Source organism: Sus scrofa, chromosome 6 (assembly GCF_054392235.1).
Source record: "Sus scrofa isolate SSC_HxYL_T2T_F1_AM1 chromosome 6, Sscrofa_HxYL_maternal_Yorkshire_Landrace_v2.0, whole genome shotgun sequence".
Classification (NCBI taxonomy): domain Eukaryota; kingdom Metazoa; phylum Chordata; class Mammalia; order Artiodactyla; family Suidae; genus Sus; species Sus scrofa.
The window spans coordinates 165,333,738-165,348,135 of record NC_139388.1 but is presented as its reverse complement, the minus strand read 5'-3'; the positions used below and the strand labels follow the sequence as shown (position 1 = coordinate 165,348,135).

At 41.3% G+C, this 14,398-nt stretch overlaps 1 protein-coding gene across 1 annotated transcript in view; it reads left to right on the top strand.

Annotated features, from left to right (window-relative positions):
* Window positions 1-362: 362 nt before the first annotated feature.
* The window catches only part of RNF11 (ring finger protein 11), a 35,940-nt gene continuing 21,904 nt past the window's right edge, over window positions 363-14,398 (top strand). Inside the window, exon 1 of the mRNA XM_003482086.5 lies at window positions 363-982. Within this exon, the coding sequence (XP_003482134.1) occupies window positions 860-982 (123 nt within the window). The 5' untranslated portion in view covers window positions 363-859. The remainder of the gene's footprint in view (window positions 983-14,398) is intronic.

The following is a 14,398-nucleotide window of genomic DNA, read 5'->3' as shown; positions in this document are numbered from 1 at the left end:
ACTTTATTTGAAGGGATAAATGGTAAACCTTTTAATATGTTAATAATGGGAGTGATCCATTCAAATACGGGTTCATAAATAGATAACTAGGCAGAAGGTCGTGAGAAGACTGACAAAACAGCGTACAGGTGTGAAGTGAGGCAAGCGGGGAGGGAGCAGTGGATGTGGGGAGGCAAGGAGACCCAAGAGAGCTTTCAGAGGTTTCGGTCCCCAGCTAATTGTCGGAGAAGCAGAGACTGACGCAGCCCGGGGAACAGCTGTTGGGAACCGGGTAGGCGGGGCCGGCGCCGCCTACACCTCCCAACGCCGGGGGCGGGACCAGGGCACGCACGGCGGCGTGACGCAGGGCCGCAGCTGGCCTCGTTCTGGCCGCCGCCGCCGCTTTGAGGCGGTGTAGGATGAGGCCCGCGGCTGCGGCTCCGGCGTCGGCGGGGGCAGCAGCAGCTGAGGCAGCAGCTGAGGGAGCCGCGACGGCCGCGCCCCCCCCTCCTGACCTGGATTAGGCCCAACAGCTTCGTGGCCGCCGCCGCCCCGCGGGGGGGCGGGGTGGGGAAGTTCTTCGTCTCCCCGCCCCCCCCCCCCCCCCGCCGCCGCCGCCGCCTCGTAGGAGGCAGCCGCCGCCTCGTAGGAGGCAACCGCCGCGACCCCAGCCGAGCCCGCGGCCCAGCCTTAAGCCCCCAACCCCGGGGGCTGGCATGAGCGGCCCTTCGGCGGCGCCGGGGGGCGGGGGAGCCGCTGCCGCCTGAGCCCCGGCCTGCCACTCGACCCCACGTCGCTGACCGGGGCTGACCGCAGAGCGTGCGAAGGACCCCGCCGCTGCTTTCTTCCTCCCCTAGATCACACACCCCAACCCCAGAAGATGGGGAACTGCCTCAAATCCCCCACTTCAGATGACATCTCCCTGCTTCACGAGTCTCAGTCCGACCGGGCTAGCTTTGGCGAGGGGACGGAGCCGGATCAGGAGCCGCCGCCGCCATATCAGGTACGGAGGGTGTGTGTGGGGAAGGGGGGTGCGAGGAGCAGAGGCAGCTCTGGCCGAGGTCGTGGGGGCTTCGGGCTGTCACTGCCCTTGGTTTCGGTAAGACCTGGCCTCAGGGGCACTGACACGCTTAGGACTGAATTTGAGGGCGACTGCTCTTCACTTCCAGAAATAGGGGGACTCTTTCACCTCGATGTGGGGATGGTACTTCTGTCCTTGAGTTCTGAAATTCGGATATATGATTATGTCCCCTTGGCCGGTGGCTAGTGGTTAGCTTGTGGAGTTTGGAAGTGACATTTTCCTGCCTTTATGTCTGAGTCGTGGAGTCTGAACTGTGAGGTTTGGAGACGATTGCCACATCGCATCGCCAGGTGCGATGAATTATGGGTTGTGGATAGGTGGTTAACCCCCACCTCATTTATACTTCCAAGTGTGACCATCCTTTCCTCCCTACCTTGTTTGGATTAATTGGATCTGGTAGGATTAATTGGATCTGGTAAGCATTCATTTCTCCCTCAGCTCGGGAGATTTTCAGGTAGTTTTTTTGGTTCGAGCAGCACCAAGGATTACTTGTTTATATATATAGTAAATTAAAAATTTTAATCCTTAATCCTTTTGCTCCACCCCTATGACACACCTTTTAAACGCGCTGACTTAATAGAACGTGATTATCTTGAACTCTGGAAACCTTTAAACCTTACTTGAGAAATACCTTCTCTTACTTGTGGTTCTCCCTTTGTATCAAAGGCTTCTCTCCCAAACAGCTTCATTGCCTTTTGCACAGCAGTCAGCAGCTTCAGCTGTCTTTACACAATTAGTAAAGAGCTAAAGACCTCTTTAGAAAATTCAAAATAGATACGTAGATACTATAATACATAATATTTATGTATATATATAAACCTTTTGTCTAGTTTTTCAGTTTTAAATGATGTTGATTAAAAACTTTTTTCCCAGAAGGACTTGGATAGTTAAGTGCCTTAATTTTTTTCCTGAACAGGGTTTAGTTTTCTCCTTTGTTGTTTCATGTGGTGACATCATTATCTAGTGTTGTTCTTTTCTCATACCTATGTAAATCAGTGCCTCATCACACCAGAAAAACCTGATCACATATGCTAGTTTCCTGAATAAAACCCTTCGGAAACCTTTCATATATACCAGTAAAGTCCAGTCTTACTGTGGCATACAGAAACCTCCATGGTTTATTTTTCACATTCATATTCCTGGCCTATCAAATACAGCAGTCTGTTCACACCTCTCTGCCTTAGCTCCTTCCTCTGCTTGGAGCCCTTTCCCCAAGGTCGGCCAGGTGAACCTCTGATCCTCTTTGAGAACTCATCTGTATCTGAAGTCCCTACATTCCCCTCCCTTACACCTTGAATCCATCACTCCCTTCTTTGTGCCCCCGCCCCACAACCCTCTACACTTCCATAAGCAGCATATAGAATACTTAAGTGTTATCCTTGTTTAGTTAGATGTGTGTCTCATTCTTGAGGCATTTCTCTCTTCCAGTATAAGCTGCATGCAGGTAGGGTCCCCATGGTTCCTGTGTGTTGTATGCCCACCGTCTGGCTCAGTAACTGTGAAATAAATGACGACTGTAAGCCTTTGAGAATAGAGACAATGTCCCCAATGAATGAATTAATGAATTTGAATTCAGTATTAGTTTTGTAAGTTTATACACCCATTTCTTCCAAAGAATTCTCACAAGAGAAGTCTTAAAAAATTCAAAATAAATCTGGATGTTGTTCTGAATCTTTGAAGCAAGTACATTGTTTATATTTCACTCTTGGTTTTCTTCATAAATGCTATAGGTCATTGTGCTTATTTCAGTTTCATAAGCATATTTTCTTAGATGTTTGATATTTATTTCAAAATCTCCTGTGTTCCCTAGCCACCTTCCAGGAAAGTCAAATATCTTTGACTTACTGCCCTCTTTCTCTTATGTCCTTATGGTAATACAGTGTTAAGGATAACTTTTTTAGAATTTGTGGAGATCGTATTTGCCTATTCGAGGAGGATAAGGTAGAGTTTTTGTTGGTATCATGAAGAAACTTTTTTTGAAACATGTTATTTGTGACAGTGGGAGTTTTTTGTGGTTGCCCCTTCTTGAAATGAATAACCCAGATACTGATATGCAAATTTAGTATCAGTTGGAACGGAGTAATTTCTTTAAAAGACAGGAGCATAAAAAGAAACTTTCGTAGAAAAAAATTTTGTCTTACTTAAAGGAATGGTAAATTTAAAAACGGTAAATTCAAACGATCTAAAAGATCTAAGAAATACCAATCCAAGGTAAATGATTTACATTTTCATTAAACAGAACTTTTTTTCTTCAAAAATAATGTATAATTAACAGGACTATGGAAATAATTGGATTATTTCTTTAAAAATGGTTGCAGCTACCATAGGATTTTTTTTTAATTGTAGAAGAAACTAATTATATGGAGTTCCCGTCGTGGCTCAGTGGTTAACGAATTGGACTAGGAACCATGAGGTTGTGGATTTGATCTCTGGCCTCGTTCAGTGGATTAAGGATCCGGCATTGCCATGAGCTGTGGTGTTAGGTCGCAGACGCGCAGACGCGGCGGCTTGGATCCCGCATTGCTGTGGCTCTGGTGTAGGCCGGAGGCCACAGCTCCGATTAGATCCCTAGCCTGGGAACCTCCATTTGCCCAGGAATCGACCCTAGAAAATGCAAAAAAGACAAAAGAAGAAAAAGAGAGAAACTGATTATACAACTGATTATAAAAGAAGACATTTGGTATTTTTCTGTAGTGAGCAGTTGAAGGATATCCTTTGTGTTGCACAATGTACATATATGCCAAGAGCTCTATATAGTAAACTTCTAAAAGTTCTTGTTATTTCCTATTAGCAGGATCTGAGATTTGTTTTATCTATTTATTTTTAAAAGTAAGCACTGCAGTTATGGTCAGAGTTTATGGCAAGTACATATTTCCCTTTTGGGTTTCTTTAGTAGCCTCCCAGCTGGTCTCCCTGTGTCCCACCCTTGCCTTGCTTTTAGTCTATCCTTGTTCCTAGGCTACTCCAGGGCCTTTGCCGTGGTTGTTTCTGTACTAAGATTACTCTTCCTCAGGGTGTCATCCTGGCTGACTCCTTCACCTTCAAGGCTTTACTCAAATGACACCTTCTTAAACCCTCTCTGATCACCCTGTTTAAAGTTGTGCATGCCTTACTTAGCACCCTGGAATTCTCTCCCTTACCCTGTTGTATTATTTTCCCCATAGCACTAATCACTTTCTAAGATATTATCTTATTATCTGACTCCTCCCACTAGGTGGTAGACTCCCCAAGGGAAGGCTTTTTTTGGTTTTGTTTTTTGTTTTTCTTCAAAGTAGTTTCTCTGGAGTTCCTGTTGTGGGCAGCGGAAACAATCCGACTAGGAACCATGAGGTTGCAGGTTCAGATCCCTGGCCTCTCTCATTGGGTTAAGGATCTGGCATTGCTGTGGCCCTGGCGTAGACCAGCAGCAATAGCTCTGATTGGACCCCTAGCCTGGGAACCTCCATATGCTGTGGGTAAAGACAAAAAAAAAGACCAAAAAAAAACCCCAAAAAAGTTGTTGTTTCTCAAGTGCCTAGAACAGTGCCTGGCACACATTAGGTACTTAGTTATTGATTGAATGATTGGATTTCTTTTAAATGAATTAATGTATTTATTTTGAGGCAAGTGCAGTTCAATGTCTTAATGAACTATGCATATTTCTAGTGCCTTTTCCCTTTATGGATCATTTCTAAGGAATAAATCCTAAAAAAAAAGTCCCAATAATATTAAATACATAAATTAGTTTAAAATAATTTGATAAAACAATTCACTGTTGATATTCTACAGCAAAATGTTTATCTTATGAGAAAGTACTCAAATCTTTGTCCTTAAAAAAATTTGAGGGAAGGGGGTTAGAGCTTTTCTTGAATTAGAAGGTAAAAAACAAAGAAATTTGGCGTACCCTCTATTCTTTACTTCCTGAATGTTTAAAAGTATACAGAGGAAGTCTGCCCATCAAGGGCAGTCCTAGAAGAGTTGTGAGGAGGGTAAGTCTTGAAAGGCTGGGGAATGAAGGAGAAAGGGCCAGGTAGGTAACCCAACCCTGAAAGGTGTTAAGTGAGCAGACTGAGATGCCATTGTTACTCTGAGACCCCCATTTCTTACAGATTGGTTCAAGAGTGGCACTGTTAAAAAGTTAACATTCATCGACAACAACAAAAACAACTTTACATTATTTTTATTTGAGTATATATGTATGTATATAAATGAAGTGGTGTCTCTCAGTTTTGCAATAGTTACATAGTTTGAGATTTACTAATCTCTTCCTTCTGCCCTACATTTTGTGATTAATACATTTGAGCTTTTAAAATCAGAAGAAAATAAGTGACTGCTAATAGTTCATATCCTGGTTGTCACATGTAAAACATCAAGAGATTTTATCAGATTATGTTGTATTTTGAGGAACTTCTTTCGTAAATAACAAAACAACACTTTGGTTATTTCAAATTGTGACTGAAAGGTACTTTTTTTTTTAAGGCTTAGTCCCTCCTGTAGAACTCATTAAAAGTAATCCCTCTTCTTTCAAAATCTAGAGTATACTTATTTTTCAGCATTCAAAGCTGTAATAATACCTTGTTTTTCTGCTATCTTATGAAGTTATATTCAGGTAATTGAAGGGTTTTTTTATGTATTAGTATTTTGGTTACCATTTTGTTGGCAATTACTTCAAAATGTATCTCACGTATCTTACTCTTTTTGAACAAATTATATAACTTAAAAAAAAACTCTTTGGGTGAAATTTTATCCCCGTCTTCTTCAAGTTTACCTTTTCACTGAGGTGCACATCAACTCCAGCCTCTTTAATAAAGTCTTCATTGACCATTTTCTCCTTTTCCTGATTTCTTCAGATACATTACTTTTGGTTTGTAATGTTTATCTGGAAATCATATATATTACATTACTAATTAGCTCTTGGTGCTTTAACATTTCTTATTTTTTTAGATTACAATTTTCTTAAAAGTGAGAATAATGTGTTAAGATTTTAAGTCTCGGAGTTCCCGTCATGGCACAGCAGAAACGAATCCGACTAGGAACCATGAGGTTTTGCGTTCTATCCCTGGCCTTGCTCAGTGGGTTAAGGATCCGGCATTGCCATGAGCTGTGGTGTAGGGCGCAGATGTGGCTGGGATCCTGCGTGGCTGTGGCTGGGGTGTAGGCCGGCAGCTGTAGCTCCGATTAGACCCCTAGCCTGGGAACCTCCACATGCCACGAGTGTGGCCCTAAAAAGACCAAAGATAAAAAAAAAAAAAGATTTTAAGTCTCTCAGCAGAGTGGAAGGCTCCTTACCTACTGTAGATACCTGGTGTCTAATTTAGAACTCTGCCTTCTCCCTCTTACACCATCACCACCTCAATTGAAGTCTTCATTACCTCTCTTGGTAACCTAATTGATGTCTCTTCTCCCCATTCATTTCATTCTTTTTTTTTTTTTTTTTTTTTGTCTTTTTGTTGTTGTTGTTGTTGCTATTTCTTGGGCCACTCCCTCGGCATATGGAGGTTCCCAGGCTAGGGGTTGAATCAGAGCTGTAGCCACCGGCCTACGCCAGAGCCACAGCAACACGGGATCCGGGCCGCATCTGCAACCTACACCACAGCTCACGGCAACGCCGGATCGTTAACCCACTGAGCAAGGGCAGGGACCGAACCCACAACCTCATGGTTCCTAGTCGGATTCGTTAACCACTGCGCCACGACGGGAACTCCCTCATTTCATTCTCTGCTGCTCAATAAATTCTGTCTCAATGAGGCTCCCTTGCTCTTAGTCCTTAATGATTCTTCATGATCATTACTGAAAATCTCATTCATATATAATCTAGCTTCTTATATACTGTTCCAGCTTTTTGTAGTCTTGTGCAAAACCTATACTCTCAATACAACAGCTTGCTGTATTCTGTATATGCCTTTTGCTTTGCATCCTCTGCCTTTTGCTCATTCTATTCCCATTTACTGCCCAGCATACTATTCCTTTAATAGTTCCTTATATATATATATATATATATAAAATTTCTAGCTTGCAACATTCAGCTCAAATGTTATGAGTCCATTTCTGATCTCCCCTAACATGAATAACTTCTTAATCTGAACTCATTTAGCAATTTAGCACTTTTGTTTATTACTCTTAGGACACTTTATGCTTCCTATTTGATTTTAATTATTTATAACAATGTCACCTCTGCCCTACTTGGTAGAATACAAGTCTTATGATTCACCTTTGCATTGTTAGACCTATGCTTTTCACATAGCAGGCACTCTAATACTTGAGTAACTGAAAATCAGTTAACTGTGTTTTTCTGTGAGTATGAAGTTTTATGGTTGTTTGCTTCATGTGAATTGTTCCCAGAATCCTTTGCTTTAGTGTTTGGCCTTTGTACTTCAAAAGGGTTCTTTCTGCCACTTTTCTTTCCTACATTAACTTTTATTTGACTATATTCAGTTTTGTCCTGTCACTTCTAATTTATAATGTGCTTTTGAGTCCAGTCTGTGTTCTGTGTAGTTCAGCTTGCCTCATCTTTTTTTTTTTTTTTTTAAATAAATAAGCAAAGATGTTTGCTTATTTACTTGTAACCATTGTTGCAGGGGGTTGGGTTTTGTTATATGCATCATCTCCCACTTTGGTTGTCCTTTAATTAAAGCTGATTCTTTGCCATTAAGAATGTATGAGCACCTTTAAGAGTAGGACAGTGTGTGTCAGAGTTTAATTCTAGAGCTAATTATAGGGTAACTTGAGAAGATAGGGGTAATGAGTACTTGGTACATAGATCTGAGAACTTTTCTAAATAGAAAAATTGTCACAGAATGGCTACTAGGTTCTTCCTGACTTTTTTCTTCAGCTTGTACCATTTCTGTCTTTTGTCTCTACTGTGCCAAGTTAAATTTCTAGAAATGATGGAGTAAAAAGAGGATGATTGTAACTACAATTGGAATTAGATGTTATATTTCTTTGTCATCTTGCCTCATCTTTGCCTTTTTTTAAAAAATTTTAAGCCATTTCTGAATATAATTATCTTCTGTTCCTTCAAGCAGAGAGTTAAGGATGATGTATTTCTGTCCTGTATCAAAGAGCTTATTAAAAAATAGGCTGTAAAAATTTCTAGAAGTTGATTCCCTGTAACTTTTTTTTTTTTTTTTAATGGCTGCATCCACAGTGTGTGAAAGTTCCTGAGCCAGGGATTGAATCTGAGCCATAGCTGTGGCATTGCTAGATCCTTTAACCTACTATGCCTGAGTGGGCATCAAATCTTTGCCTCTGCAGCCACCCGAGCTGCTACAGTCAGATTACTTAACCCACTGCAACGCAGTGGGAACTCCCTTTTCAATAACTCTTAATATTGAATTTAACAGATACTTGTGATATTGTTAACATGCTCAGAATTCAGGATTTTGGCATTTTTAATATAAATGAAATTAAGAGTGAGGTGGTAAAGATACTAAAGACTCATAGTGGAAATGTGAGGAGAAGCCAGCTTGTAGGTAGCCAAAGTGTGTGCGTATTTTTCTCTCTTTATGGCCTCCCCTGCGGCATACGGAAGTTCCCAGGCTAGGATTTGAATTGGAGCTGCAGCTTCGGCCTGTGCCACAGCCATGGAAACAGTGGATCTGAACTACCTCTGTGACCCATGCCACAGCTTGTGGCAATGAGATATCCTTAACCCACTGAGCAAGGCCAGGACCCACATCATTACAGAGACAGTGTTGGTCCTTAACCCACTGAGCCACAATGGGAACTCCAACATGTGTGCGTTTTTAATGGCAGAAGAGATTGCTTATGTACGATTGAAAGTAAAGTGATAAGGGAGAACTAAATATATATTCTGCTCTTGGGGAATCTCCTCAACCTTTTGGCTTTGATATTTGATTTGACTTTATGGTATGTTGCTTTTGAGCTCCTTACTGTAACTGATTAAAAATATTTTGAGTTCATTTTAATATGAATGCACATATATCTGTCTTTTAATTAAATAGCCAACTTAGAGTGTGCTCCCAGGGGACAGTTGAGTAATTATGTTGTTACTTAGTCCAGAGAGCATACTGTAAGGTAACTAAGGGCTCTGAAAGTGTGGAAATGAAAAAAGTGATCCTTCAGATATATTTGTTCCTAAATATGTTAAAACTCTTTGAATTCTTACGAAGCTGAATAGCTTTAAGAAGATTGAGACTTTTATAACTGACCCAAGTAGTTAAAATTACATGTAATTGTGTATAACAGTTTAACTCTTAGTTTACCATAAACTGAGCAGCAAGGCTTTAAGGATAAAAACCAGGACACTTGATAACTCATTTCTTCTACAGATCAGTATGTAAAATGAGTCCTTTACCCCTAAGGAGCTACCACTTTTTTTTTTTTTTTTGACTGCACCCATGGGTTAAACCTCTTTTCAGGCCAGGGATTGAACCTGTGCCGTAGTAGGGACAACATTGGATCCTTGACCCCACCAGGGAACTCCCAGGAGCTACCACTTTAAGGGGACAAGATTAACGTATGTATACATGAAGCATTTTATATTCAGTGTAAAACAGCATAATTAAGTAAATACCAAGGAACACAACTGCTGGATTGTGTAATTAAGTAAATACTAAGGAACGCAACTGCTGGATTGTATATGGTAAGAGTAAGAAACTGCCAAAAGTCTTTTAAAGTGGCTGTGTCATTTTATATTCCCACCAGCAGTAAAAGAGAGTTCCTGTTGCTCCATCTACATCCTTACCAGCATTTGGTATTGTCAAGTGTTTTTGGATTTTCACCATTCTAATAGGTGTATGGTGGTATTTTTGTTTGCTTGTTTTAATTTGCAGTTCCCAGTGTTTCTCAGTGTGTCCACCTCTACCCCCTAAGGTGGGACAGGATGGCAAGAGGAGAGTGGAGTTGGATATTTCTTTTAGATTTTTATTTTTTTATTTTGATTTTTTGGCTTTTCTAAGGCCACACCCTCTGGCATATGGAGGTTCCCAGCGAGGGGTCTAATTGGAGCTGTAGCCGCTGGCCTACACCACAGCCACAGCCACACCAGATCTGAGCCATGTCTGCAACCTATACCACAGCTCACTGCAACGCGGGATCCTTAACCCACTGAGCAAGGCCAGGGATTGAACCCACAACCTCATGATTCCTAGTCGGATTCGTTAACCGCTGAGCCACGATGGGAACTCCAAGAGATGGATATTTCTTTTCCTCCAGGTGGAAAGCTAGAGCCAGCCGGATTTACTTGACTATTTCCTTTCCTCAGATAGTTTAGGCTAATAAAACCCCAGTAGGTTGGCCCTGGCAAAGTAGTTTATCCTGAGGGCAGGCCTTGTTAAGAATAGAATGCTCTGACTATATCAAAATGGTTCTTTCCCTCTCCTCCTCTTGGGAGGATGAGGGGATTTTTTTTTTTTTTTTTTTTTTTTTTTAAGGGCTGTACCTGGTGCATATGGAAGTTCCCAGGCTGGGGGTCTGATCAGAGCAGTGGCTACTGGCCTACAGCACAGCCATAGCAACTTGGTTTCCGAGCCACATCTGATCTACGCCACAGCTCACAGCAACGCTAGATCCTTAACCCCTGAGCGAGGCCAGGGATCGAACCCGTATGCTCATGGATACTAGTCGGTTCATTACTGCTGAGCCATGACAGGAACTCCAAGGGGATTTTTCTAGTATTCATTGTGAGGACCTTGTAAAGTTCATGGGATTAAAACTTACAGATTTGGGAGTTCCCGTCGTGGCGCAGTGGTTAACGAATCCGACTAGGAACCATGAGGTTGCGGGTTCGGTCCCTGCCCTTGCTCAGTGGGTTAACGATCCGGCGTTGCCGTGAGCTGTGGTGTAGATTGCAGATGCGGCTCGGATCCCGTGTTGCTGTGGCTCTGGCGTAGGCTGGCAGCTATAGCTCCGATTCAACCCCTAGCCTGGGAACCTCCATATGTCACGGGAGCGGCCCAAAGAAATAGCAAAAAAAAAAAAAAAACAACTTACAGATTTAATGTGGGGTCTTGCTGGAGTTTTTTTCTTTTTCTTTTGCCTGCATCTGCGGTTTGTGAAAGTTCCCAGGCCAGGGATGGAACCTGCACCACAGCAGTGACCCAAGCTACTGCAGTGACAATGCCAGGTCCTTAACCCACTGAGGTACAAGGGAACTCATCGCTAGAGCTTTTAACTCAGTCTTGTTAACGCTGAGCCCCTAGCAATCATACAGTCCTCAGCAGAATTAGAGTTTTCGGTTTTCCTACCCCAGCACTGGTTCTGCTCACAGGTTTCTGCTCTGGTAAGTTGTGATTTTCTCTATCCATCTGTCTCTTATTTAGGGGTCAGCAGTTTGTTCCTCTGTGACCTCAGATCTCTGACAGAGCTAAGAAGAGTTTTTTTGTTTTTTTTTTTTTCTTTTCAATTAGTTCTGGATTTTTTTGTTTTTGGTGTAGGTGGTATGGTGTCTTTTAAGCTTACCTGCCAGATCAGAAACTGGAAGTTTTTAATTTTCAACATAATTCTATGAAAGTGAATGTTATTCCCATCTTATGAAAAAAACAGGCTTAGCAGTAGAGCTAGGTGGCAGAGATAATTGCACAGTATGGCAGAGGAATAGTAGAATCAAAATAGATAATGATACATTTGACTCAAAGGTAGTCATGAGATGGGAACCTGAGAGTCCTTTTCCAGTAGAGTGAATCTGTTAGAAGAATGGGATGTTAGAATGAAGTGATTTATACAGTGGTTATTGAGGTAATGAGACTCCTTTGTAATAAAATGGGTCTTCTAAAAATATCTCAAATCATAATAAAGGTAGGTTTCATATAGCACAGCAGTGTTCTGCAAAATCGGCAAAAATACATCTGTGCATAACATCTATTTTGTCATTTGAAAATAAACAGCCCTGCCACTCAGCAAGGTACTAAAGTTAGCAAAGTGTGTTTTTGGTTGGTGTTCCAATGTCCTCTTTCTATCCTCAATTGGTAATTTCCCCTTTCACTTTCTTTTCTCCCTTAGGTGATCAGGGCTCCTTGTCTCTTTCCTAAATAAGAGATGGTACTTTTGTCATTAATTGCACCAATTCCTGCTTAAGGCTAATATTGAGAGTGTGTTTATTTAGCATTATCTCTCCAGTAGTCATTTGTATCCTAGTTTCTTGCCTCTTACTGTGATATTTTTTGAAATGTAGAAGTATTGGAAGTAGATTTGAAGCTAAGAGGGCCCTGAGGCCATGGGTACTGATAAGTAGTCCATTGAAGGTAATGGAGGAACAAGGAGGTCTAAAAAAAAAAGACTTAAAAAAGGTGAGGTATTAAGCTCACACAGGAGAATCATTGGATCCAGTTGTAGAAAGTACAACTACAATTTAAGTGGAATTTTCCAGTTCAGACAATTTATTTTGGATAGATAAGTTTTGGATAGAAAACCTTCTAAAATAGGTTTTATGTTTTTACAATTTGTTTTGGATAGAAAACCTTCTAAAACAGGTTTTATATTTTTAAAATTTTTTATTCCAATAAACTATCTTTGGTAACAATGTCTTTTTTTAATTTTTTTTTTTTTTTGGTGTTTTTTGTCTTTTTAGGGCCACACCCGTGGCAGATGGAGGTTCCCAAGCTAGGGGTCCATTCGGAGCTGTTGCTGCCAGCCTATGCCAGAGCCACAGCAATGCCAGATCCGAGCCACGTCTGTGACCTAAACCACAGCTCAAGGCAGTGCCGGATCCTTAACCCACTGATGAGGCCAGGGATCGAACCCTCAACCTCATGGTTCCTAGTTGGATTCGTTTCCACTGCGCCATGACAGGAGCTCCAACAGTGTCTTAACTAAGACTAATTCCCAAACTGGCTCTTTGCAGACTTCTCAACCCTCCCTTTTCATTCTCACTCCTTAACACAAATCACTGAAGTTTAACTTCTTTTTTTTTTTTTTTTTTTCCTTTTTTTAGGGCTGCACTGGCAGCATATGGGGGTGCCCATGCTAGGGGTCAAATCAAAGCTTTATCTGCCAGCCTACACCATGGCCACAGCAATGCCAGATCTGAGCTGTGTCTGCAACCTACTCCACAGCTCAGGAACGCTGGATCCCCAACCCACTGAGCAAGGCCAGGGATCAAACCTGCATCCTCATGGATGGTAGTCACATTCGGTAACCATTGAGGCTTGATGGGAACTCCTGAAGTTTAACTTCTCAACAGGTTTTCATTTTACTGATTCAAAATTATTAGATCAGTTTACTCTGTAGGTACCTCAGAGTCTTAAATTATGTAGGAATATTTGTGTTACTGGGTAAAGTCCATTCTGCTTTTAATTCTTGTACCTGCATTTTATTATTTTTTTTCCACTGTCTTCCCATTGTTGGATGGTTCTTCATCTGTTAATGCATCTCTCCTTGCAGCACTTTTTCTTTTAATATTCTGCGTATTGGGAAGCTAGATAATTAGGCTTGTCATGGTATTTCCTAGCAGCTGCCTGTAGAGCCCAGAGGCCTCTAGTATACAGGCATTCTCTAAGTTGCAGGTCCTGAGCGCCTATCTCTGCTGCCAGAAACCGCAAAGCCTTTGGGGTTTGAGCCGCAGAGTTCTGATAGGTGTGTGGTATAGGAATTCAGTTAAATTTTGCTGTTTCAACACTGTTAGGTAAATTGTAGACCTCATTTAAGATTAGGTAGTGTGAAATGGAGTCATTTTTAAATGTCTGAAATTCTCGAGTCTATTGAAAATTAACTTCAAGCATAATTTCTTTATCTGTGGACTTCAGACTTTATTTTTTTGGCAAATCACAATAAATAAGTACATTTTATACCATGTTTCAGTTTATAAAAACGGAGGCAAGTTTCTTAAAACAGTATTATCCCTTACTATTACATATTCTCTTTCATTTTCTAAAAAGTCTTAGCTTTGACCCTCTAAAACTGACTTTATAATCTATAGTGTTCATGACCTGCAGTTCGGAAGAAGACTCCAAGGTACAGGGAACATAAGGTTATGAAATACAATTAAAATATTTTATATATTTGGCATTTCAAACAAAATCTCTAGGAATCCAAACTTGCCTCTCTAAAAAGAGCATTTTAGAGAAGTGGGGACATGTTTGTTCTCTGGGAATAGCCATTAAGTTGCTTGTTCCAGGACCTTTGCATTTATTATCTTTATAAGGATTTTGGACTTTATTCTAGAACAGTGGCAAGCTAGCCAGTGAAGGATTTGGGGGGGGGTAATTAAATTTGATTTGCATTTTTAAAGGGGTCTCTGAGAACAAGTTGGAAGAGGGTATTATTTAGGAAGCCACTGCATTGGCAGATACTGTTAGCTTGGGTGTTAGCAATAGAGATGAAGAGTTATAGACAAATTCTGTTGAAAATCAAGAGACAAAACAGCAGAACTTAGTAATGGATTGTATGGTAAGAATTTTT